Here is a 25,900-nt window from a genome sequence, read left to right on the forward strand (position 1 = left end):
CTTCCTTCCTTCCTTCCTTCCTTCCTTCCTTCCTTCCTTCCTTCCTTCCTTCCTTCCTTCCTTCCTTCCCCTCCCCTCCCCCTTCCCCTTCCCCTTCCCCTTCCCCTTCCCCTTCCCCTTCTCTTCCCCTTCTCTTCCCTCTCTCTTTCTCTCTATCCTGCTCTTATATAGGAGGCCAGGACAATAAAATTTCCAGTAATTTCCAATAAAACTTTCTGATTGTTCGCGGACCCTCTGACTTTTGTCGTTCCTTTCGCACCTACAGCCCCTGGGCCCTTCCTTCCCCCTCAGGGCGGAACCCTTCCGTGCGGCGCCGGTTCCCGGCCGGGCGCAGCAGCAGGCGGGCGCCGCTGCCGCCGTTGCCGGGTAACGCGGCGGTGCGGCGGCGAAGGCGGCCCGGCCGCGCAGGGCCCGCCATGCAGGACCCGGAGCGCGGGCTGTCCCTCACCATCGCCAGGGTGGTGCAGCGCCTGCAGGGCTCCAGCCTGCACTCCCAGCTGGAGCGACAGGCCCGGGTGAGCCCTGACCTGCCGCTGTGCTCCCACGCACGCCTCCCTTCCGCGCTGCCCCTCCCGGCGCTTTGTTCCCGGCCGCCGCCCCCGTTCTCCTCACGGGCAGGGGCTCCGGGCCCCGGCTCCCCTCGTCCCCTCCCTGTTTTCCTCCTTGTCCCCTCCTCTCCCTCCTCGGCGGGGCCGGGGAGCGGCGTGTTTGGCTTCTAGAGCCGTGTTTGTTGTGTTTCCCCTTGGGACACAAGGATTTCGCAGGGAATATGAAGGCTATCCGTCTGAAATCTCGCTGCTTCAAATATAGGTCCTGAAAGGAATTGCTTTTTTAATCTTTAATTTGGAGAGCTTTAAAGTCCACCCAACCTCCCCCGCTCCCCTGGTGTCCCTGAGAAAATGAGGATTTGCTGAAAGGAAGTGAAAATAAATGAAAAGAAATACGCATGGAAGTAAATTTTAGTAGCTGGGATAACAGTTGTCCTTTTTTTTTTATATATTTAATAACTTATCTGCACTTGGAGACAGATTTTCATATTTCAGCTGAATTTAATTTAGGATGTTTGAGATTAAAGTTGTGTCAATTTTCATGATCATAATAACCTAGTCATGGTGCTGTAACAAATATTGTGCATTATTGAAATATTTTGGATTGGGTTTTTTAAAATCTTGTGCTTTTGTATTTGGGCTTTTTTTCCAAACACTGTTTAAAATTATACAGGTTGGGGGGGGGGGTTTGGGTGTTTTTTTTGTGGTTTTTTGTTTGTTGGTGGTTTTTTTGTTTGGTTTGGTTTGGGTCGAGTTGGGTTTTTTGGGTTTTTTTTAGGATACCATGTCCATTATTTGTACATTAGGTTTGTTGCATTTTTAAATGAAACATGATTTTCCTCTTTGAATGTCCCTGTAGCAAGTGACATCACTGTCACACTGCCTGTCTTTTGTTTGTTTTGTATTTAAGTGTGCTGATTTGGTCTCTAAATGCTTTTATTAATGTGTGTCTGCCTTGCTTCTGTTGACAGGGCTTTCTAAATATTTGAATAAGCCAATGTACATGACTTGAAGGGGGCTGGAATTATGAAGGAGTGTAGAGGCTGGGTTTTGCTAAATGTTGGGAAATTGAGTATCCTACAAAGCCTGACATGAGGAGTGCAGAGTCACATCTTGTCCTCAAAAGAGGGCTCTGCTCTAACCACTCTGTTCCTGTTTCTAACAAACCTGAAAGCACTCCCCACCACAGGATTCTTCATCCCTGTTTCTGGCAGGGCCACATTTCACAGTCACTTCTTTCTTTGCTGGGTTTCTTGAGACAGGAGGCAGCTTGGTGTCCTCAGGACTTGGCTGGGTGTTCAGAAGGTGCCAAACTGGGTGGGTGGCTTTGCTTTGGTTGGAGGGATTTTGTGCAGGTGGGCACTGAGAATGTGAGCAGTGCCCTCCCAAGGGGGGTTTGGAGTCTGAAAGGGCAGTGAGGTGCCCAAATCCCTGCTGGACACGAGAATGTCTCTGCTATGATGGCTTTGCAGAATACTGTAATACAGATTTCTTGGAGAATAAAGAAAAAGTGTTTGTATAGGTCATGATCATTCTAGTCATATGAAATGCTAAGGGGAAAGAAAAGAAACACAGCCACAAATATTCAAGCTGATTCTTAGAGCTGTGTGTGATGGGTTTATAATATGTTAAATCAGAGCTGTAGTTTAGTGTAGTGATCTGAAAGTTTATAGATACATCAACAATGGGATTTCTCAATCGAATGAATTATCTCTAGGAGATTGTAGTTTAAATAAGTAGGGCCAAATGTACACTGTGTTTGCCAGGAATCTGGGTGTTCTTGGTAGAGGAGCCTTTTTTACTGACCCTGCATGCATTTATGCTCTTCCATGTGCAGAAGACTTGCTATGTTTATAAAGCTTGGGCAGTCATGTTAGTGCTGCACCGTGCAAGGCCCCTCAGTCAGAGGCTGCTCTCCTGTTCTGCCCTGGGCAGCTGCACAGAATTCTCAAAGTTTCTGCATTTTGCTTCACTCTGTATTAAGCTGATGCTTGATATTCTCCCATTACATGGGGTATTGCTGGAGCTGCACTGTCAAATAGGAAATCTCAGCTGTTGCTGTGCATCACTCCTGAAATCCAGGTTATTGGTAGGATGTGATGGATTTCTTTGCCTGCTGGTTAACAATGCTCATTCTGCACCAGTTGTGATTTTGAAGGGTGGTCCCTTTTTTAGGGGATTTTAAACTATTTTGGGAGATGCACACTCTATTTTGAGAAGTCTTTGGAATCAGTGCATCAAAGTGAAACTTGTTTTGGATATTTGTCCTGCAGCTATACTTCACAAATATTCTTCATCTCTTAGTAGAAAATGATGTGGATATTTGTTCCTCAAAAATATTTACTGTCTCTGAAAACATTACAGTTGAAATGGATCTTAATGTCCATTATAATAATCCCTGAAATTTTGAGAGAACATGTGGTCTCCCATACAGTATTTTAGCTATTAGAAAAGCTATGTTTCGTATATTTGTCTCTTATTTTTTAAGAAGGAGAACTCAGAATGAACAGTTTCATTCATTAACTCATTGATGAGTTAATAGAATTTTGGGGAAAACACAGTATCCTGACATTATTTGTGAGTGGTGAGAGAGTAGCCCTGTGGTTATGAACTGATCAAACCAGTGCTTTGCTTGGCTGTCACTGGCAGCCTGAGCTGGTGTCAAGGGCTGTGATACACAATCTCTTTGAAATAACTTTGGCATGGGCATCAAATGATTTGCTGTCAGAGCTTGACTTCTGGGGATACCAAGATAATCACATTTTTATCCCAAGGACTGAAGTAGAGGTGGTGTCCTGTAAGTGATGAATGAATAAATAAATAAATGTTAGGTTGATTTTTGTAGGTTGGTTTTTGATACATTGATATATTACTGCAGTTAAGAGAGATTAATGTGGGTAAGAGTTCTAATGTGCCTATCACTTTGGAATTTCTTCTGAGCATACTTTGTAGTATGTTTGAAAGGAAAGAGTAAACAGTGACAAAGAGCCAAAATATTGGGTAGTAACTTTTCAACAGGTAGAATTGCTGCTGGCGTTAGTGGGGTAGCAGAGAGGCCTCATTTTCTGGGCACAACTTCACTGTGCAAGCTTATAATCAAATTTGCTTGTTTTTGTCTTAATTTTTCTCTTCCCTTTCTGAATTGTAAATGTTTTTAAGGTAGAGATTAGAGGTGTTTAGAAAAACTAAAACATGGATATCTCAAGGACAAAATGCAGTTTTAAAACAAATTATTTTGTGAAATCTTGCTAAAATTCTGCTCTAGGGAAAGTCTGTGTCAGTGAACAGACAATAAAAATGAAACTGTTCAGAGACATGAAAAGGTGCTACCTTTTTAGCACATTTTCATTTGCAGCCAGTTCAGAAACTCCATTTTTCATGATCTTTGAAAACCTTTGAGTTAGGCTTTATTAATCAGTTCAGATTAATCAGTCTTCATTTTTGTCCCATGCAAATCTCTAATCGAGATCAGTCTAACTCAGAGTTGCCCAGAACCTCTAGTGACCAGGGCAAATGACAAAGTTTAAAAAATACCCAAAAAAACCAACCAACAGACAAAAGCTTTGGTAGTTTATTCCTAAAGAACTTTTCTAAAACAAGAGTGCCAATAAAATGAAAGGTTCTAAATGAAAGATAAAGGTTCTAAATTACGTTTTAAATGGAACAAGAAAGACTCACAGTGCAGGGAGTCCCCCCCTGCCATTTCCTCATGTTCTCAGATGTTTCTTGTAGGTGTGGCTGGAGTGGGACAAGCTGAGGGGAACTGATAACACAGCGTGATAAGGGCTGTTCCCGTGGGCTAAAAGGGGTGATGTCACTGCAAAAATCAGGCCTGATACCCATCCCACCCCACTGTAGCCATTCAGTCTGGGAGTGAGAACACATTGGTGGAGGTGCCTGAAGGTACAGAGAGGTGGAGAGGAGATGTGCTGGTCAGAAACTTTCCAGAGGAGGGGAGTCTGCCACCCTTCTTTGAGCAGTGTGGTAGAGGCAGAAGGCTTCAAAGACAGTTGGATCCAACAGAGAGGTAAGGGTCTTAACAAGGCTGCAGATGGGGCAAAGGAGGAGGGGGCTTCATTTGGGACTGCTAGGAACATTGGAGCTGGAGTAGTGCCTGACTCTGCTTTGAAAGAAAGTGCAGGTAAATAAGCTTAGAATCATTTATTATAATATATGGTTTGCAAAATGTCCCAGCATATTGTTTTCATGATATTTTTTGCCAGTTAAAAAAAAAAAGAAATTGATACCAATCCCAATTGATACCAATCTCAACTTGTATAAAAGATCAAATTCAGAAGGAGAATGTTTCTATGCAATGTAACATTTATTTAATAAAAATTAGCAAACAAATGTAGGCTCATGAGTCATCGTGGAAAAGTAATGGTTCGTTTTCATGGATTGCATTTGGCGAAGGATTTACTATGCTTGCTGATAGAGCTTGTGCCTTTGGTTTAAGTGGCTCAGCAGTAATATTTGCATTATAGTGAATTTTAAGTTGAATGTAGTTGAGTATGTGTTGATCAGATGATGGAGTTCAGAAGCAAAGCAAGCTTGACTGGCTGAGTAGAACTTTTTTAGTAATGTGGATTCTGGTTTTTGCCCTGTGTTTTCAGCACTAATTTTATTTTCACTAATTTTATATTCAAAACCTAGAAAATTTATTAAACATTAAAATTACATTATTAAAATATATCCTTATTTCTTGTACCACAGCATAACATTTGAAGCTGTTTACTTCCATATGAGGCTGATTGAAGCTCTCTGTATCTGCTAGATTATTTTTACTTGTATAAGAAAGTTCACAATATTTTTTCCCTTATTATAGTTCATGTAGAAATGTAGAAGGGTTGGGAAATTGTCATTGTAATCAGGGTTTCACACTTACTAAAATTTGTTTAGTTAGTCTCAGAATAATTCTTCTTTCTGTTTCAGAAATGTATAACCAAAACTAATATTTCCCTTAAAGTTGCAGGGGTTTAAGTTTTTAGTAAGTGTTTATGTTGAAATTGTGGTGGTTGTGCTTGAAGTGGATTTTACCAAGTCAGCTTGGTCCTTATAAAGTCCAGTTATGGTAGAATGGAGTACACAAGGAATGGTGGATATTTATTAGCTTTCATTGAATTTACTTCTTCTAAAGATGGGTTATATTTGGGGATTCTGTTTTATTGTAATTTGGGAAATAATAGCAATAAAACTGAAAAACATTGTGCACTTGTGCAGAAACATACTGAACAGTAATAAATGCTTTGAGAGGGTACATGTTTATCTAAACAAAAAAGGCTTTGAAGAGAAATTATGGTTGATAGCCTGTAAAAATATTAGGATTGTGTAAAGTTATTTGCAGAACTGTTTGCAACAGGATAAAAATATGTGTTCACCTGATGCGATTCCACATTTCAGTATAGTTGGATCACTTCTCTGCGGTGTTTATTCTTGTTGAGAAAAGAAATAGTATTACACAGGAGCTATGCTGGAACACTTTGTTCTGTCAAGCCTCCTCTTAGTAGTCTGTTGCTGGCCCTCTAGTTATTTTCCTGTACTTCTTTGAGTGCTGTCATTGATAGATCATCTCTTGCATGATCAGTGCTGCTCCAGTCATGACGACTGAATGCCACTTTCAAATTTAGATGCTAATTTGTAAGTAGGTTGAGCTCTGTGTTCAGTTCCTCTGTGAATCAGTTTCCTATTTCCACCAATTTTATTATTTTACTGTTGTGCTACCCTTTTGCTTCCTTTCAGCCACAGCAGTGTTGAGTGTCTGGATCTTTTTCCATCTTGGCATCCAGGTACAGAGAGATACATTTAGGGTATCACTTCCCATGGTGACTGCACAGACCCCAGCAGGATACCTTGCCAAAGTCAAAGATGCACACACAAGATTGTTAGTGGTACCTTAGGCACTGGCAAATTTGGCAAAATTTTAGAAGTCCCCCAGATCTGGGTGTGTACAGCTGAAGAATTGGGGGTGCCAAGAAATGCTGTAGTGATAGCTTGTTTTCTGAAGGAATTTGGAAGGGACAGATGTGCCTTGATTCACAGGAAGCTGACCAAGACTGGAGAGGACCATAGACATCCCTCACCTGGACCTCAGTGCCCTACCCAGAAGATTATGCACAATGCTTGTTTTACAGGGAAAAGCTGATAGGCATTAACATTTCTTAAAAATGATTTGTTATTTCTTGCTGAAATGTTTGACTTTAAGGACTCTGATTCTATATTGCCCTGACTCAGCCTCTGAATATTTGGCTTTTTCCCTGTTTTAACTGTCACCCTTTGCTTTCATGGATTGTTTCCCTATATTGCTCACTCTCTATTACCCTGCATGTTATAGTCTCCTTATAGCAACAGATAGCATTTTTCTCATAGAAGTAAGACATCCTTTCATCAAGATGTGTGTGTTGAAATTGGTAGTTCTGCCTGGGTGTTTGCTATTTATTGATCATGCAGGGAATTAATTCAGTTCATGAGTACAAATCTCATCAATGTGGGTTTTTCTCCCAGTAAATCTTAGGCAGGCATTTTTAGCTATGTAAAATTGTAGTAATGCTTTTTTATATAAATTAAATTTTGTCAACATATTTTTTTTATTCTACAGGGAATAAAATCACAGGAAAAAAATGCAAACGAGACTTAGTGTGTTAAACTGTACCAAGCAGTTTAAAACAAACCAACCCTACCTAAAATATAAATACCTAAATGTGTTTTCCAACATGGTACAACAAAGAAATAAGTTAGATCAGTTAATCCAAAGGAAAAACAAGATTATGTGGACACCTGGACTAGTAATTTTGGAATATCAGCTCTGCTAAGTCCCCTTGATTCCTCAATTTAATTCCTATAAACACCCATATGAATTCTAAAGAGGTACCATACTGTTAAGTTGCAGCAAAACAGTTCTGAAGAGAGTTCCTTTCACTTACCAAAATGAGTATTTTCCCTTGTTGTGTTATACAGAGCTGGAATATGGTCTGTGTTAGAGCTGGCTGCAGCTGCCAGCTGAGCTGTTTGCCACATTCTCAAGTATCTAATTTCTGATTTGAAAACTGATCACAAACCTAACAGTTTCTGTGGCTCTCTTGTTCTGCTTATCACTTAGGAATGTGTTGATTGTAGTACACAAGTAAACAAGAGGGAAAGTGTAAATGGGAAGAGGCTTTTGCAACTGGACTCTGAATTGGTAAAAGTGGAGACAAAAGTGCCCCCAAATTTTGGGGGGGTGGGAAGTGTTCACATTTTTTATGTGAAAATTTGTCTCAGTACAGCTTTTTTTCAGTGAAGAGAAGAAAAAGGACACAGGAATGGTGTGAAACATCTAAAAATAGATATTTTGATAAGTTAATCTAAAGATTAGCCTAAGAATATTGGCTGCATCAGGGCTAGGAATAATGAAATAATATCTGGCTGAATACATGGGCATGAAGAGGTGAAGTTAACCAGTGCAGGCTGATGCAATGATGTAATCCTTGGGGAAGATTTTTCCCCAGCATGCTGCCCTGTTTCCTTTTTGCCTGCCTTTCTGCTGCATCCAGGAGTCTCTGGATTTGATGTTCTGCAGCTGAGGGACAGGTTCTCTTGGGAACAGCAGTTTACAAGAAAGACCTCTCTTGTTCTTTTGGCCTGACAGAAAATGGGAAGTAGTGTGTGGACTGAACTTAATGCCTTCTAATGTGATATGCTGTATCAATTTCCAGAATTTCCAGGAATCTCCAGAAAAACCCCTGTTGTTGTCAATAGGAGTATCAGATACTCCTTAGTAAGCCAAGAGCTCACAGGTGTGTGAACAGCAGAGAATTAAAACACTGTTCGGATTGCACTTACATAATTTCTTGTACTGTTTCCAGTGTCAAGATAATAATCCGTTTTATAGCAGATTGTACAGGAGCTTTCTTTTCTTTGTGTGATTTATCAGCTGTAATAAGTTCTATTTGTAAGTGAATTTTTTTTTCATACCTGAAAAGTATGCCAGACCTGGCACTCCATGGACCTTGAGATTATAATTAGCCATATTTAACTCAAAGACAAAGCGGAACATTTACAAAAGGGTGCGCAAAAACTTCCGAGGAACAGTATGGCAAAATCTGCCCTGCTTGATGTGTGTTATTTTAATTAAATTTTCTACAGTAAACACACAAAACCACTGCCTTGCTGCAGAGAAAACCCTCAGCCTGGTAAATGTACAAAAAGGACAAAGGACATCCCATCAAAGTAGCTTCAAAAGGAATTCTTCATAAAATCCTCCTTGGGTTTTTTGTTTAAAAGGGTATTTTGTGAGCTGCCCAAGAACACACATAAAAATCTTTGTTTCCCAGATACTAGTTACCATCCTTTGCCAGCTTTTACTATTGTGCTGGATGGAATATTTGTTTGTCATTTGACATGAGTTATGCAGCTCTCCACACCTTCTCGTCTGTGCTTATGATGACCTTTCTTTCTCAGAAGCATGCTGAGAAATAGTCTCTTTGCTATTGCACTTAATAAACTAAGTATAAATGCCTCCCTTACCTGTAATGGCAAGGGATCTTGAAATGTAGATGTCCATTCCTCTTTTCATGTGGGGAAAATGGAAAGGTTTTCTTAAAATTCTGCATTGTGAATTCACCTAGACGAGCTTTTCCAGTGCAGAAACACCTTTTTTCCATGTATAAACTGTAAGGCAAAATACAAGATTTTGGAGTTTTAGTTGTGTGCTGTGGACTTAGAGCATGCCATGCTGTCAGCAGTACTGTTAGGGCTGGAAGACTGCACAAGTTGGTGAAAGATTATTTTTAATTAAATAAAAATGAAAATTCTATTGCAGCAGGAAAACTTGCTGCAATAGAATTAGCAGTTGATATGCCTACAGCATATTGTTGAGTAGTTTTTGGTAAGAGATGTCTCACATTTCTATGTCGATGATATGACCATATGCTTCTAACATATGCCTGGAGCTCTCATGGCTGTGGACACACAGATCTTCTGGTGTTATTTTCAAGTTAGCATGCAGCATTGCTTTTTTTCTCTAAACCTTTAGCTTTATTATCTGATGTTAATCAGCTATTGCCATGCATAGAAAAATATGTCTTAGAAGGCATTTCACAGAAACTTCTGAGTTTCTGCTTGTTGTCCTTTGGGACCTTTGTGATGTGTTGGTTTTCTCCTCTTGGTCTAGCTGCAGAAGAAGATGCTGTAGCAGCTGGTCCTGCTATTGCTGAAAGATGTGCAGATGTGTATGGTTGTGTCATGGTATGGTTGTAAAGCTGGTTAGGGCTGGGTAGGGCTGGTTAGTGTGTTGAGTGCATTGCAAGAGGCCGTATATACCCACTAGTCACAGCTGCAGTGGGGAGTGTTCAGTGCACAGTCAGTTGTTTGGGTTGAAAATGGCATTTCCTACCTGAAAGAGGTGAACTGTGGGAGGCTAAGTGGAAAATTATGGAATGTTTTCAGTTTTAATTCTTTCAAGTGAAATACAGGGATTGGCTTCTAGTTTATTCCATGTGTACCTTATGACCAATTCCTGAATGTGTACTGTCTAGCATTTGTGCTGAGTATGTGGGGTATTTGCTCAGATTGTTAAACGTGTATGTTTATATGCATTCATTGCATATTCTACTCCTTTTTTCTCTCTTCTTCCCCACATAACACCTTTTAGCATTGATGACAAAGGTGAAGACATTGAGTGAGAAAAAAGTTAACTGATATTTTTGACTGCTGTTGCTCAAGGAAGGAGTTTGCTTTGGGTGTAACTTTAAGCATGTTCATTACTTAGTTTATAACTTGAATAACGCAATTTCTCTTTAGTTCTTGGTGCTTATTTATTTATTTTTCATATTAGGTTAGCCTTCATAAACCAGAAATTAAGCTGGAATCTCTAAAAGAAGATATTAAGGATTTTCTGAAGACATCGGGTTTGTAATATTTCATTGATATATTTGTGAATAGGATAGATGTATGTAAGAATATATGTGATATAAGTGATGAAAACAGTGCTTTGTGGAGCTTGGTGTCTTGTCACTGACAGTAGCCAGAAGCAGACATTCAGGGATTCCAGATTATTAAATCAGATAAAGAAAATTTAAAAGGGAAAGTGTTGTTGGATTCCATCTGCATTTTTTAAAACATACTATGCAAAGTGCTTTTATCATTTTATAAGATACTGGTGATTTTTTTGAAAGTTCTGAGTGAATAGAGAGTTCAGTCACTTCTGAAAATGGAAATTAACTTCCATGGGGATACTCTTGAAATGAAAATTTTACCTTTAGTTAAATTTCCAGTTTGCATTGAAAGTTGTAGGCTATGTTACTATAATGTGAGGATTTTATGATAAATGATGCCAGATTTCTAATCATCGGGAACACTGTCTCTATTAATATTAATTGTTGGTTTTATAAAATGATGGCTTTAAGAAATAGAATGTAAGTTTTTTAACCAAAATTATATTGTAATTATTTGAACAACAGGTGGAAATAAGGGATATTCTGTTTCTATAGAGATTTAAACTTGGAGGTTTCCTATCTTAATTAGATTAAGGTTTCTTTGTCTCCCCTTGTCTCTCTGGTAGGTAGACATGAACTGAGACCAGACATAAAACTCCAGTGACTGCAAAGCAACCTCTGAATGATGTTCCATTAGTATTAATTCCTAAAGTTGTCTTCTGGTTGTTTTTTTATTTTAACAGGTTGGGAAAAGAAGCTTCAGAATGCTGTTTATAGTGAACTCAATGTGTGAGTTTGTTAAGTATTTCACTTAATGAGTTCTGCTCACATGATTTACTTTTGATCCATTTGTTTATAGAGGTGTATGGTATGTTACTGTAATCTGCAATATCTGTCATAGCAATGGTACCTGCTTAGCTTCTGTTTTTAAAGTGCCATTATTTCTTTTTCATCCTAGTGAAAATATTGGACTCAAGTGCATTTTAAAGAATAAATGAAATAAATATCACCACATTTTGTAGGTCCTTTAGTATTTTCCTTTTGGCTTTACTTCCAAAGGTACCAAGGGTCATAATATAACTATGTACATGAGGTAGTTGCTGCAAATGAGTTTTAATTGAGGTATTGGTGACAGCATTACATGTATTTTTGTATTAATTATTTTTTAAAATGTTTAAGATACTGGATCTCTAGGTTTCTCTGGTCAGTGCTCGTCATGCTTGGGATATGGTTATAAATGCAGTCAAATCAGCCAAGTTTCCTTTTGATTATTGTTCAGCAAACTTTGGGTTAGACTTCTGGGAAACATAATTTTTCTTTACATTCTGGCACTGTGGAAAGGTGAATTTCCTAACAGATACAGCCATGAATGCAACTATAAAATAAGAATTTTGTATGCAAATCTGTTTGTGCTAATAAGCTTGTTAGAGTTACCAGTTTAGCACAATGTATATTTAGTAGTATGAGGGACTTAATTCTGCAGAATGGTCTGTCTGTTAGCAAGGATTCATCTTCATTGTATCTTTCCAGGGAAAAAATATTTACTGTCTCTAGGGCTCATGCACGGAAATAAGCAGCAAAATAATGAAATTTGCCCTTGAAATTTACTGTGAACACCATGGTTTCATGAGTATTGTGGAAAAGCCAAGAAACAGCATTTCTGAAATCTGTTGATATTGATTCTGTTTTACACATTGGAGCAGAATAGTCCATAACAAATTTGCAGCCAGTACAGGAATGATCTTACCTGATAAAAATGGGAAGAAATTTGGGGAGGGTTTCCCAGAAACATATGATAGGAACTGATTGAATGCATTCAAACAAATGAAAATTCAGGCTAACTATTAGGGAAGCTATGTGAAAATTTTGTTTCCTGAAAGACATTTGAGACTGAATGTAATGTTTGGCAAAAACTCATTGGAAATAACCTACACTACTGAAAGATAAATTGGTGCTTTGGTTTAGTTTCTAATTTTTATGAGTGGATATTCAGCTTTGCCTAAGTCAATACCTCACTTAAACTTCTAATTACTTTGGACATATACATGTTCACTACTGATTTTTAAAAGGAGAACCTCAAAAAAATATTGTCTCTTAAAAATTGTGATGACTTGGAGAGGGAAAGTTACAGGCAATCATAAAGATGACATTATGTGAAGAGAATTCACTTTTGAAATACCTCATTTGTTAATGTAATTATTTTACTTTATTTTGTAAGTATGTGAAATTATAAGGGAGCATTCTTTTTAATACAAGAAGAACTCATGTTGAAATGTTACTAATTCTTGCATATTGTTACCTATTTGTATCCATAGAATGGATGAGGAAAAAATACTTAAAAATAATACTCAGTTTTGATCAACACACACTTGTGTATTTGCTAGTGCTCTCTATATATAGAAGTTATATTTAAGTTTACAAATATGGGATTAATTAAGCAAAATAAAACATCAGAATATTTAAAGTTTGCCATATTTTCTTCTTAAGGTTTCCTTGGCCCTGTCATCCTGCAGCACCACCTGAACATATTAAAGAACCTTTAGCCTATATGAGGAAAGCACAGGTTGGTGGTTATCAATTTTACCATTCATATCAGAGCTTTAATTAGACTATTTGAGATTTACTCTGTAGAATGTTATTGTGTTTCTAGGTTTTATACCTTAGGAAAAACACAGATTTGTAATTGCATCAAAGTTAATAGTAATATTGTGTATGTGACATTTTACATAAATACAGAAAATGCTCAAGTAATTCTCCAGCCACGAAGGAAGTAGGATATAGTGGCAGGTAGGTGAAAAATGTAGAATAGAGTTGATGTGAGTATGTCAAAGAAGAGAATTTGGTTTCATTGAGAAGGAAAAAAGGGGTAGCTATAGGTCATTTCCTTAGGGTTACAAAAACATTTTTTTGAAGGGGCACAGGCAGTTTCATGATGAAAGATAACAGGCTGCAGAGACAGTGAGATCTTCAGAAAGAAGAGATATATTTAGTAGTTAAAAATGTGAAAGGAAGATGAAAAATATAGAGCTAAGGAGCTTAAGGCATATTGAAGGAGAGTAAGAAAGACTGGACTGTAAAGATTAAACAAGGATTTTTGGAGTCAGGAAAAAATACTCTAGCTTGTTTATCTTTTTGCCAATATATGCCATTTGAAATAAACAAAAAAAATCCACATAAAAATGTAAAAAAAACACGCCAAGTTTCAAGAATATGGTCTAACAAAAACATCTGAGATAGGGATAAAGGTGTGTTTAACTCTGCTGTGCCTAGAAATACATTGCAGTATTCTTTTACAGAATACTCAACAAATTGTGTTACCTTTACAAGCATATTGTTTATTCCCCTAAGTCTTATCTCTCTGTCCTGGGTTTCAGTCTTTAGGATTTGGGGCTAAAGATTGCTTTAATCAATTTTTCTTGTGTGGTGTGAAATGTAATGCCATGATTTGCAGCCTGAAAAAAATCACTTTTACAGTTGATTAATGCAAAAACCAGAGAGATATATCTATATGCATGTTTGTCTGAAGCAGTTTCATGGGTTATTACTTTACAAAAGTGTATGTAATACTTGCAGTGTTTTTAGCTGTATGTAGAAAGGCCTGTTATTCCAGTAGTTTAAAACTGAGCAGGAGAAGTCCTGTCTCTGCTGGTTTCAAAATTTGATTCCCTATTTCAAAGAATATTAGTCATCCATGTCCTCCAGGTGGGTTAACCCTGGTAGGCAGCTCAGCCACTCACTCACTTTTCCTCAGAGAAACAGGAGAGAATCAAAAGGGCAAAAGTGAGAAATGGTGGTTACAAAGACAGTTTAATTGGCAAAGCAAAAGCTACACATTTCAACAAAGCAAAATAGGAATGCATTCATTACTTTCCATCATCGGGCAACTTTTGTCCCAGCTTCTTTATTTGGAACATGGTGTTGTGTGGTCTGGAATATCCCATTGCTCAGTGGGGGTCAGCTGTCCTAGCTCTGTCTCCTCCCAAATTCTTGTGCACTTCCAGCCTCCCTGCCATTGGGGAAGCGTTAGAGAAGACCTTGAACTTCTCAGCAATAGCTAAAACATTTGGATTTTATCAACACCCTTTTGGTCACAAATCCAAAAGAAAGCACCAGACCAACTACTGTGAAGAAACTCAGCTCTATCCCATCCAAACCTGTATGACGCCCTTTCAAACCCTTTATTGAAATACAGCTCTTTGATAAAGACTTGTGGACCCTTTCCATAGAGAAATACTGGTAAATTAGGGTAGTTGTGAAAAAATAATAAATGCACAGTTAGAGAACTAACATGATATTTTCTAAAACATGCAAGTGTTTGATTTTCAAGATGACACACATTTATCACTGTAGATAATGGGCCTGTAAGAAAACAAGCATCATCAGAACAATTGAATCACAAATAGGTTTTGTTTTGTTACTCTTTTTGACTAAATAAACAATGTGAAAAGCTTACAAAGCCAGTGTTTCAGTGATTTAGTTTGTTTAAAATATTTGGAAATAGCTAAAATACAAGTGTACAGGCTGCTAATACCTTTTGGGAGAGAGATAAAAGTGAAAACAATTTACTTTCATAGGTATTGAAAATCTAATTAATGTTTTGACAGTAAAGACTTTGGGTTTTTTATTTGTAGGTAGATTTTTTTTTTTATTTTTACTTTATTTTCATTTAGCATCACAGCAGTTGGAAAAAAATACTTTGGTGCTACCATCAAAATTTGTCCCCATATAAAAATGTCCATATTTGTCATATTCTGTTTTTATTAGATACAGTCACCATTTAAGATGCTGTTTCCATTGTTATAAGTTTGTTGACAATTTCTTTATCCTTTTCTATCTTAACAAATTTTGCTCTACTTCAGAATTCTGGAAATAAGGGTACTACTCCCAGCAAACCATCTCTGGTAGTTACTAGAATGACTTTGAGTCAGTGATTAAAGCAATATTAATATCTTTTCTTGAGTAGGTATTAAAATGTTCATAATTAACCATTTTTCTCCTCACATTGGTTCTGTTTTCTCATAGATAGCACACTGAAGTTTTTATATTGTTACTGAAGTTTTTCTTTTCCTGCCTCAAAAGAAAACCAGGTTTCTAGAGAAGGATAGAACATTAATGGCAATGAGTAGTAATGCTGTCAGTCATAGGATGATAGAATGGTTGAGGCTGGAAGGGACCTTCAAGATGTGGTTTCAGCCTTCCCTTGCAAGGATACCTCCCACTAGATGAGGTTGCTCAGAGCCCCATCCAACCTGTCCTTGAACACTTTCAGACATGGGGTATCCATAATATCTCTGGGCAACCTGTTCAATGTCTCACCACCCTCACAGTAAAGAATTTCTTCCTCCTATCTCATGTAAACCTACCCTTTCAGTTTAAATCCATTCCCCCTTGTCCTATTGCTGCATGCCCTTGTTAATAATCCTCTCTCCCTTCAGATGTGGTCTTTAGATGTTGGAAACCATGTGATGCTATGAAATTGTCTCCAAATTGCAGTGCTACCTTCCTCAGTTTCAGCTATTTTCCTGAATAATTGTAACCATAGCAATCCTAATAGTGTGTTTTCTTAGTGTTGAATTTCTTTGTAAGACTAGAGAAATCATCTTGCTAAATGTATTGTTCCCATCAATAAAAGGACTTTATGACCTCTCCTCTGCCTTTTATTTCAGTCAGGAACATTGCATTCTGTTTCTGCTCACTTCAGGTACCTGCTGTCCTGGAGAGAGGGCATGGTATCTTGCTTGGAAAGGCTGCATAACCCTCACTTTGGTTTTGTCTTTTTTGCATTTATTTTAATATCCTTACTGGGTCTTGAAAGATGAATTATGTCACAGTTTATGACTGAGTATAAGTGTTTATTACAAACATGTTGCATCCCCAGTGCAGTGAGAGGATTAATGTCTGGTATGGCCGTTTTAAGTCACACCAAGTGTGTTGACCGCCATTGCTCTTTGGAATTAGATAGTTATTGGTTTTGCAAAGCTTCCATCTGTCTCTTCTTCTTTTGTAGCTTTCATATCTTTAAGCATATCTCTGCTATTCTCCTCCCTATGCCCCTTCCACCTATCCTCCCTTAATTTTGATGGTATCATGAAGTGATGGTGCCAGTGGTACCAAACCAAGTGGAGAAGTGGCCATGTTAGAAGGGAGAGTCACTGTGCAGAAAAACTTGGGTATGCTGGAAGAGTGGGCTAACAAGAGACTTATAATGTAAAAACACAAACGTAAAGTCTGGCATGTGGGAAACATCCAGGAGTGCAGCACAGGCTTGGATCTACCTGTCTGGGGAGCAGCCTGAAGGAAATGAACCTGGGGGACCTGGTGGACAGCAAGCTGCATATGAGTGGACAGTGTGGTGCTGCATCAAGGAAAGGCAGCAGGATGCTGGGCTGCATCAATGTGGGCATCAGCAGCAGAAATAAAGAACTCATTGTCCCACTCTACTTAACACTGGTCAGGTCACATCTGGAGTACTGTGTTCAGTTTTGGTCCCCACTGTACAATAAAGAATGTGGGCAGACTGGAGAGGGTCCAGAGAAGGGCCACAGAGATGTTCAGAGAACTGGGCAGCCTGAAATGTGAGGAAAGGCTGAGAGAGCTGGGTTTGTTCAGCCTTGAGAACTGGAGGCTTAGGGGAGACCTTGTTCCAGTGTTTAAAGGGTGGCTACAGAGAAAAGGGAGACTTTTTTACAAGAGTCACATGGAAAAGATGAGAAGTAAGGGGTACAAGTTACTTTTGGGGGGATTCTGATTGGGCAGAAGAAGAAAATTTTTTGCATAGGAGCAATTAGCCATTGGAATAATCTCCTTAGGGAGACAACATTGAACACTTAGGATTTGGCTGGACAGGAGGCTGGGCCATCTGATCTAGACCATAGTTTTACCAAAAAAAGACTTGATCTTTAACTTTGTTTTTGCTGCTACTACCTGTGTTTTCTCCATTTCCACTTTCTTATCCTATATGGCCTAGTAATCGTCATGCTCTCTCACTTCTTATTTCTCTAGAAACCACACCTCAGTTCTTAGCAGAATAGTAAATGCTCGATACTACTACTTTGTGAGAGATGAACCTGTTTGTAGCATAATATTGTGTAACTGCAGCATTTGAAAGGAATTTAAATATGATAATATAGTTAAAGAAAAATATTTTACAGAGTATGATAAAAAGTATGCAATTTGGAAAACATACCTTACATTCAAAACTCAGATCTGTTTTGTTTATACAAAAGAGAGTGAAGGGATGACTTCATTGTGAGGAAAAATTTCTGGTGAAAAATAGTAAGTTTTTGATGGAAAAAGGTATGAGAGGGTCTTGTAAATGATCTTACAAGTGAAAGCTGAAATGAAACAATTATAGACAAGAATTTAATTTATTTTTTAGGTGCCCTTTCCTTCATTTGCTTCCTGTCTAATAAACTGCAGCCTCTTTTGGACAGAACTTTGAGGAGCATGGTTAAACAGTAACTAACTGTTGTAAAATTTGTGTCTAGAGCAAATTACAAGCAATAAATAGAACTAAATGAAATTAAGAGGAGTCTTTGCATTCATGTGATTGAGGTCTGGCTTGCCGTCCACAGAAAACTAAAGTATAAAATGCACCAGTGGTGCTGTAATCACGGAAGCACAGTACCAAGTCCATTGACAAGTGCCATTACTAATTGGCGCTAGCTTCAGAGGAGTTGGTCATGGAGTAGGCACTGCTGAAGCCTAATGGAATTGTCAGAAGAATCTGGTTGCTTTTTAAGCTGTCCACGGGCCACTGAGGTATTGTCTACCTCTGTTTTCTCTGGTTAGACAACTATTTCCTAAGCACTGTGTTAGAGAAACTATTTTTTAAGCATTACAGAATCCCAGGTTTCTAACTTCCCTTAATTTCTGACAACATCAAAGATACTTTTTGTGGAGAAAGACTACCAGTCTCTTCAGGCCCTAAAGTGGAGAAGGTATTTGCTATGCACAGTTGATTGACCTCTTATAATTGTTTGAAAAATTTGTTAAATATTGATCTATAAAGAACCTTGATCATTAAACGTATATAAAAAGCAGTAATTGTGAAATACATGATTTTTCAAAGATATAAAATATGAACAACTAAATTTTCTGGTTCTTTTTTGTGTTGTAAAGAATGAGATCTGTTTGATCTATTGTTTCCATGTAAAGAAGCATATAAATATTCCCTTCATATGTTTGCAGATGTCAGTCAGTGACTCTTGCTATCCTTTTGTAAATATCTAACTTCAGAAAAACTGCTTGTTATTGCATAGTAAATTCAATTTTCAAGAAAAAGAAATTCCTTATAATTTATCTTTTGTGTTTATTTTAGGGAAGCTGGGAGAAGCGAATTCTGAAAAGTCTGAATAGCATGTGCACAGAACTCAATATCCCATTAGCACAGAAGGTAATGTATTGTTAATTTTCTATTTTCAAACTGACATCTTCTCTGAAATTAAGCCTCATCTTGCACACTTGTAATGTAATTTTCATTTTAGACATGGTTATCAAGAGGTGCAGGTTCAGTATCTAAATAATTGTAATGCAGAATAATTTTCAGAGATGGTGGCAATGAATGTGTCAGCTCAGCTTGGGAGAGGATGAATGCTCTAGGTAGATTTTCCTCTTTGCTGTTGCAGTAGTTATCCTCTTGAGGGAGCAGCATGTGGGAAAGCTCATTACTGTGTTCGTTGCTCATAACAGAGTATTTTGTGTGCAGGCTCAACTGTATAACTTGTGCCGCCTGTGTGTGACACCAGTGTACTTTGTGTGCACAGAAGGCTGTAGCTGAACTGGTACATGAGGAGAGAGACATACTGATACATTGCTGATTTGTTTGTCATTCATTCTGGTCTGGTTTTTTCTTGTTTTGTTTTTTTTTTGTTGTTTGTTTGTTTGTTTTTCTTTTAATTAATATAGAGGCATTAATTTTAAAGGTCATGGAACTAGGGAGTAACTTTCGCATGTTTTGTTCATTCCCCTGCTTGACCTCTGGGATAGGTGGCAGAACCTCTGTGGTTCATCATGAGCTAAAGGATGCTGCTGTATTTGGTTTTCATGGCTGCCAGGGACAGGAGTTTTATTGAGTCCAACAGCTCTGTGGAATGGGCAGTAAATCTTCAGTAACACAAAAAAAAGTACTAAATATCCTAAATTCACTTCTAAATACCTGAAACTATTTAATAGGCTTCTTTCCTTCCAGGAACTGAACTTAGCCTTTCCCAGTGTAATGTACCTTCAGGCTAGTTATCATTTGTTAGCAAATAAGTTTATGTTGCTATTTTGTAAAACACTGCATTAATGTATGGTTGAAATGAATACATATTTGAAATAAGCATGTTTTTATTCATTCTGTTAAAAAAAAAAAAAGATACACTTTTTTGTGTATTTCAGAGGCCTGCGAATGAACAAAAAGAATTGCTTAATAAATGGAATGAAATGGGAACTGATGAGCCAGGTAAGGTCAACTAAATTTACATGCATTAAATTTTTGTACATAGAAAGGAAGGATGCACATCTTACTTACCAGTCAAAGGTTAATCTAATCTCTTCAAGGCAAATTGATTTTGATCTTTCTTTCATTGGTAATGTGCCATTATGCCTAAATAAATACTTATTTCCTTATTATTTTGTTTCAAGGTACTGTACTAACATTGAATCATTACTGAGAGGTAATTGTGTCTTATTCCATATTCCAGTGCTTTAGAGATTTACTCAACTAGGAGACAGCTCCTCTTATTATAAACTCAGGCTAACAGAAAATATTCAGAACTGTGGATAATTAAGCTCAGATGTTTTCTTGACAAAAGATAAAAATAACTCTTTCACAGAATAATCAGTGATATTATACTTGGGGAAAATAAGGCTAACTCTTATGCTAGTTCATAGCCAAGTTCCTTGAAAAGGATTTTGCAGAGGTGCTGGTTTGTATCACTCTCTGATGGCAAACACTTTGCATGGATTTTTTAGCACTGCTCCCCAGTTTTCATTTGACAGCAGTGTGTGTAATTCAATAATCTAAGCTGTAAAAAAACACCTTGCTTTTGAAAATCATATCTTTCCTAAGTCTAAGAGTGGTTCAGTCTAAACACTTAGGAGGATTAAGTAAAAGCTTCCTGTGACTGCTGTGCTCTTCACAGAATCATAGAATGGTTTGGTCTGGAAGAGACCTTGAAGAACAGCCTCCTCTTCATTTAGCTGAGAGGTTTAAAAAAACAAGGCAATTATCAGTAGCATAATCATGACAGAATATGTGGTAGTTGTTGCCACAGATTTGTGAAGATGTTATTTTGATCTTTGCTCTAATCTGTTGTTTAAATTGCTAGATTGTGTTATAAATATGGCACATGTGTTTTTGATATTTTGGTTTTAACATAGTGTCATTGAAATCTTACTTCAGATCTAAGTCTTTTCCGGCCTGTTTATGCACCTAAAGATTTTCTTGAGGTAAGCCTCTGAAAAACAGTACTCAACCATTGGCTTGTATCCATTATAGTCTTTTATATGAAGTGGGGAAGATAATTGCTAAGTGTATTCCATACTAGTTGTTGTGTATAGCAAGTGAAATTTGGCATGGTTTTTATGAATCCATGTTTGGTTTACAAAACAAAACGCTATTGTCCCTTTTTCACTTTTTAACTGCAGTTTTAAATTGAACCTGTGATAAACTTCTCTATAGCATATTCTGGGCCCAACTTTTTTTCCTTGGAGAGCAATTCTCAAGTGATTTTGTAAAGCATTTTACCTTTTCAATTCCAATATATTAAGCTCATAAATCACAATATGTAAAGCTAATAGACTGTTTGATAGTTGGGTGCAGACTTGTATGCAGTTGTAATTGTAGGTTGTCTAGGAAGGTTTTAAAAAATCAAACATGAAACAGGACTGTGTGGAATTTGAAGGCTTTTGTATGTAATCAAACGGAATCATTAAAAAATTGGTGACTGGAATCTTTAAAGCCTGTCAGTATTATTAATAATTTTCTATGACTCAAGCACAGAACCTGATAGTAAAACAGTACTTACTACATATCACTCTTTTTGTTCAGTTATGAAATTAATGTTGAAAATATTTTATTTATTTTGTTTTCCATCACTGTACTAACAGCCATGGTGTGTTTTTAATCTGGGATCTGTAAATAAATCCATCTTTTTTTTAGCTTTATTCAGTGACCCTCATGATCACTCTCTTTTTCTTTTATGCTATTTTCTTTCCAGAGTTTGCAGTTGCTTTAAATTAACAAGTCCGACAGTGAGATTATATGATATTAGAATACTTACAGGAGTGAGAACTGTAGAGGTACACAGTTATGAGAGAATTTCATAGGAGCTGGAAATTCATGGTAGAAAGAATCTTTACAGTTCAACATGAAATAAAAACCTATACTATGGAATAACAGCATGTAAGAGACTGTAAATTCCTTTATAGATTGCAGGTACTTACCTTCAGATGATTCCTTGTCCTTTAAATTATATTTGCTTTAAGTTTTCAATTCTGTAATTTCTTTTTCTTAAATGAAAGAAGATATTTTGATATATTATTATTTGGTAAAGAATTATTTTAGTGGCAAGTTATGTAGCATTTTTATTGGAAACCCTGTAAGATTGCCTGTGTAAAAAAATGGATAAAAATTCTTTCAGAGAAAAGTAATGCTGAAAAATATCCTGGATACTGTAGCCATCTCAAATATGTTGTTGGTATAGCTTAAATGAGGAAGTAAATTTTAGTCAAGACATTGCTATGTAGCCAGCACTTAATTGTTTATATTAAAAATTATTTCTGCTTTTTTATTGAGCTGACTTTTCAAAGTAGACTATGTTAGCTTCCTTAAAAATTTCAATACTTTTTGATTTTGAAAATGTAGAGATATAATTTGATCATTTGTGTATATATATATAAGTTGTGGGAAATTATTTTGTGCTGAATGTACTGTTTGTAATGCTGATGATGCTGAGAGGAGTTCTGAATGTAAGCAAGAAATGACAGAGCTACAATTTTTAAGGTACTGATGAATCTTCGAAACCCAAATTATGAAAATGGAGAGCAGCCTAGTTTCAGAAATCATCTGGGACTAATTCAGGTTCCCTTAAAAGTTAAAGATATTCCAGAATTGGTAAGTATATTTTTTTCTTATAAGAGGTTTCTGTAGGAGTTTTTTTTCCTTTCTAATGAAAATGATTCTAACTAATAAAAATGAATATTAGTATCATAAATTTTTCCTTTTTAAAATGAAAACCAATCTAAATATGTAGTTAAAATACGGAGCATAAAGAAGTTCTATGAAAAAAATATTTTTAATGAGAAATAAAACATAACCAGTAAAATTTCTGCCAGGAGAGAAGTTTTCATTTTATGCTACACAGGTTTAATTTGTGCCAAAAATACACTTCTGTACATGTTATTCACTTAATCATTTTTCTTCTGTATAAGAAACTTCAAATTTGTAGCACATCTCAATTCTGCAGATTCTGTACAGGATCAGTAGCCTGACAATGAGTTAGCTTCTGACTTTGTTCTCAATATAATTTTAAATCCCTTTATTGTCAGGTTGTAAATGAAAAGAAATGTTTGAGTACTAGTGTATTATATGGGAGAGTTTTTCTCAATGCTTCACTGATGAAGCTCTTGCAGATTATATGCTAGTAGAAAAACCTTCATCTGGGTTGGAAAAGAGATGGGAATTAGAGATCCTTAGCCCAGTCTTTCATTACCCACTTCACTACATCCAGGTGTAGTGACATCCACACCTGACATGCAAACTGGGACTTATGTGTAAAACTAAAGTAAGAATTGTTGTGAGATTCTGTTTCAAATGTGTGCATTTAGAAGAACTTAATTTGGTTCAGAAAATATTCCCAGTAAGCCTTTCAAAAGAAATCTCAAATGATTTAGAGAATTAAACTTGTTTATATGTCATGGTTCTGTTCCTTTTCAGAAAGAAGACTTTAGTGAACTAGGCTTAAATATAGGACAGCTAGGTATTGATGATTCAGCACAAGTGCCTCCTGGTAAGCTAATGCCATGCTCCAGTCATTCAAACAGAACACTAATGAGTAGAATCCTTTGAAATGATTTTAAAAGTTGTGTCTTATTCCCACAGTAAACAATAAATTTTTGTTCTGTAACTATGATTGTAGGGATTTTTGTAGTAAAATATAGCTAATAATAGAAAACATTGCATATATGAAGAGTCAGATTTGGGGAAGTTTTAGTCATCACTTTATGGAGAGAATACATCAATATGTTTGAATATTTCAGGATCTAGAGAACCACATTATCTGTTTCCAGAAATACAGAAATTATCAGTAAATGTTAATCCAGCTAACAGATAAGTGTATTTTTTATACATATATATATATATACAAACACTTAAAATAACTGTTGTCAAAATATTACAGGGCATATCCATATATTAATATTCAGTAACTTAAATACCATATAATCTCTGTTGATTTTCCATGTATGAATCTGTTGCTGTAGGAAGAAGTTTGAAATGGTATTTCCACATAAAAATGGGAATCACTATAGTATCACGAGATTTTTATTTTTAAATGGAAACTTGCCCAGTTAAAAATCATGTAGTATGGTGCTGCTTTGATATTTGTGTTTTTGAAACACTAAATTAGTTTTTGAAAAAGAATTTTTACTCTGGTGCAGGTTAACTTTTAGTGATATTAGCAATAAATAGCAACTGAATGTAATGATGTGTGTTAAAAATATTAAATACATTATCAGCTGGGGTGTCTTTTTCATTTATTTTTTGCCATGCTTTTCTGTGTTTTTATTTTCTAGAGTTCTTTGAAAATGAACATGTACGTGTTGGGCAGAAAGGTATGGATCTGTTTTTATCTGTAATAAACTGAGTAGTTAAGAATGCATTTATTAAATTTGTATTTGCATGTACTTCTTGGAGTTTTAAGAACTTAGACTAGCACAAAGCACTATCAGTAATACCATTGTAATTTATATAGACAAGCACTAATACTGTTATCATTTAGACAGGGACAGAAAAGCAAATATTTGCAGTCCATCAGTAGCTACCAGATAAAAAGCTCCACAGGTATTTTCAATGAAAACAAAATAGGAAGCACATAGACATCTTTTTGGTGGCAACTTAACTTATTCCACTACTGAATTTCACTTTAAAATCAAAATTCTGTGGAGTCCCTTCTCTGCACACAAAGATCTCATCTTTGTAATGGGATCTATGCCTTTGTGTCAGAATAGTCCTTTTAGTAATCAGTTGCAATTGCAGAATATTGCAGTATTAGCAATTAGTATTCCATATTAGCCACTATGAAATATTCACTTACTTAAGAGACTTACTTGTCTCTTTATTCTGCCTTTTCTGAAAAGTTCCAGGATTGTTTTTGTAGGTTGAGAAATAACCTACAAAAGGAAGTTAAAAGAAATAATAATTTAATAGTTTAAGTTTGCTTATAGAAGAAGCATACAAGGAATGGTTGAAATACACCAATGTTTACTCATTACTCTTCTGATTCCTGAACATTAACATGAAAGGAAAAAATTGGCAGGATACTGTCCAAAAAGTTCTTCATGCTAATTTTTTTGTTGCAGTAACAAAACAAGGATCTTTCTTTCTTTCTTACTTCTTTTGTTGGACTCTTTCTGTCCTTACGCTGTCAATTTTCTAATCCAAGAGCAACTAATTAAGTGCTGTCCACCTCTCTGTTCTTTTCCCATTCTTCCAAATAAATGATTTTTTCTGGACTTCTTGAGCCATTCATTCAACTCCACATTGTCATTCGTATTTGTTGTATACACACTCACATGCACACACACACACATATATATATATATATTATTGTCTATAGTGGGAGGCTCTATTCTGGAAAATGCCTAAGCTTTTCCTATATTCAAAGACCAAAAATTTTGTAAATATGTGAGTGCCTTGACCAAAAACTGAAATATCTTTTTATTCAATGAGAGTCCTGCTGCATGCTCTAACAGGTGTTAGTTATGACTTTGTTTGCCACTGAGGTATTGATTTTGCTTTTATATTAGATGTATTGCCAAGTCTGAGGATATTGTGAATATCAAATTCAATGAGATACAGAAAAGCAAGCTGTTAGACACTTCAGAAAAATTAGAGGAAATGGATTTGGAAACTTCTGAGTAGCAGTCAAACACCTATGTAATGTCTAGATAATAACACAGAAATTTCTCACCAACTCTCTCTTTTGTGAAAGACATTTTGGGTATCAGGGTACAGTTAATCACACACCCTTGGTGAGGAACATTTTACCAGATTGCAATAGCTGAAGATGTTTGTCTTTCAAGTTTATAGATTGAAGTAGGGAACGAGGTCATCTCTTCTATGGTATATACAGTACTGTATTCAGCATGAGGCCCTTGTGACAGAGTAGCCTGAAGCTTCACAACTGTGACCCAAATAAGCAGACCTGTCAGCAGCAGAGTATTTGTTTTATGTCA

At 36.6% G+C, this 25,900-nt stretch overlaps 1 protein-coding gene across 2 annotated transcripts in view; it reads left to right on the top strand.

Annotated features, from left to right (window-relative positions):
• The first annotated feature begins 334 nt into the window (after positions 1-334).
• TBC1D19 (TBC1 domain family member 19) overlaps positions 335-25,900 on the top strand; it is a 46,165-nt gene continuing 20,599 nt past the window's right edge. Inside the window, exons 1-10 of one of the 2 annotated variants that reach the window (XM_074541833.1) lie at positions 335-515; positions 10,360-10,432; positions 11,203-11,248; positions 12,947-13,022; positions 18,780-18,854; positions 19,841-19,904; positions 20,847-20,893; positions 22,449-22,559; positions 23,382-23,454; positions 24,239-24,277. In XM_074541833.1, coding sequence (XP_074397934.1) covers positions 417-515; positions 10,360-10,432; positions 11,203-11,248; positions 12,947-13,022; positions 18,780-18,854; positions 19,841-19,904; positions 20,847-20,893; positions 22,449-22,559; positions 23,382-23,454; positions 24,239-24,277 — 703 coding nt within the window. In that variant the 5' untranslated portion in view covers positions 335-416. Of the gene's footprint in view, positions 516-624; positions 811-10,359; positions 10,433-11,202; positions 11,249-12,946; positions 13,023-18,779; positions 18,855-19,840; positions 19,905-20,846; positions 20,894-22,448; positions 22,560-23,381; positions 23,455-24,238; positions 24,278-25,900 lie in introns of those variants that run through there. The other variant, XM_074541834.1, reaches the window with a different exon arrangement.

This window comes from Zonotrichia albicollis, chromosome 5, assembly GCF_047830755.1.
Source record: "Zonotrichia albicollis isolate bZonAlb1 chromosome 5, bZonAlb1.hap1, whole genome shotgun sequence".
NCBI lineage: Eukaryota > Metazoa > Chordata > Aves > Passeriformes > Passerellidae > Zonotrichia > Zonotrichia albicollis.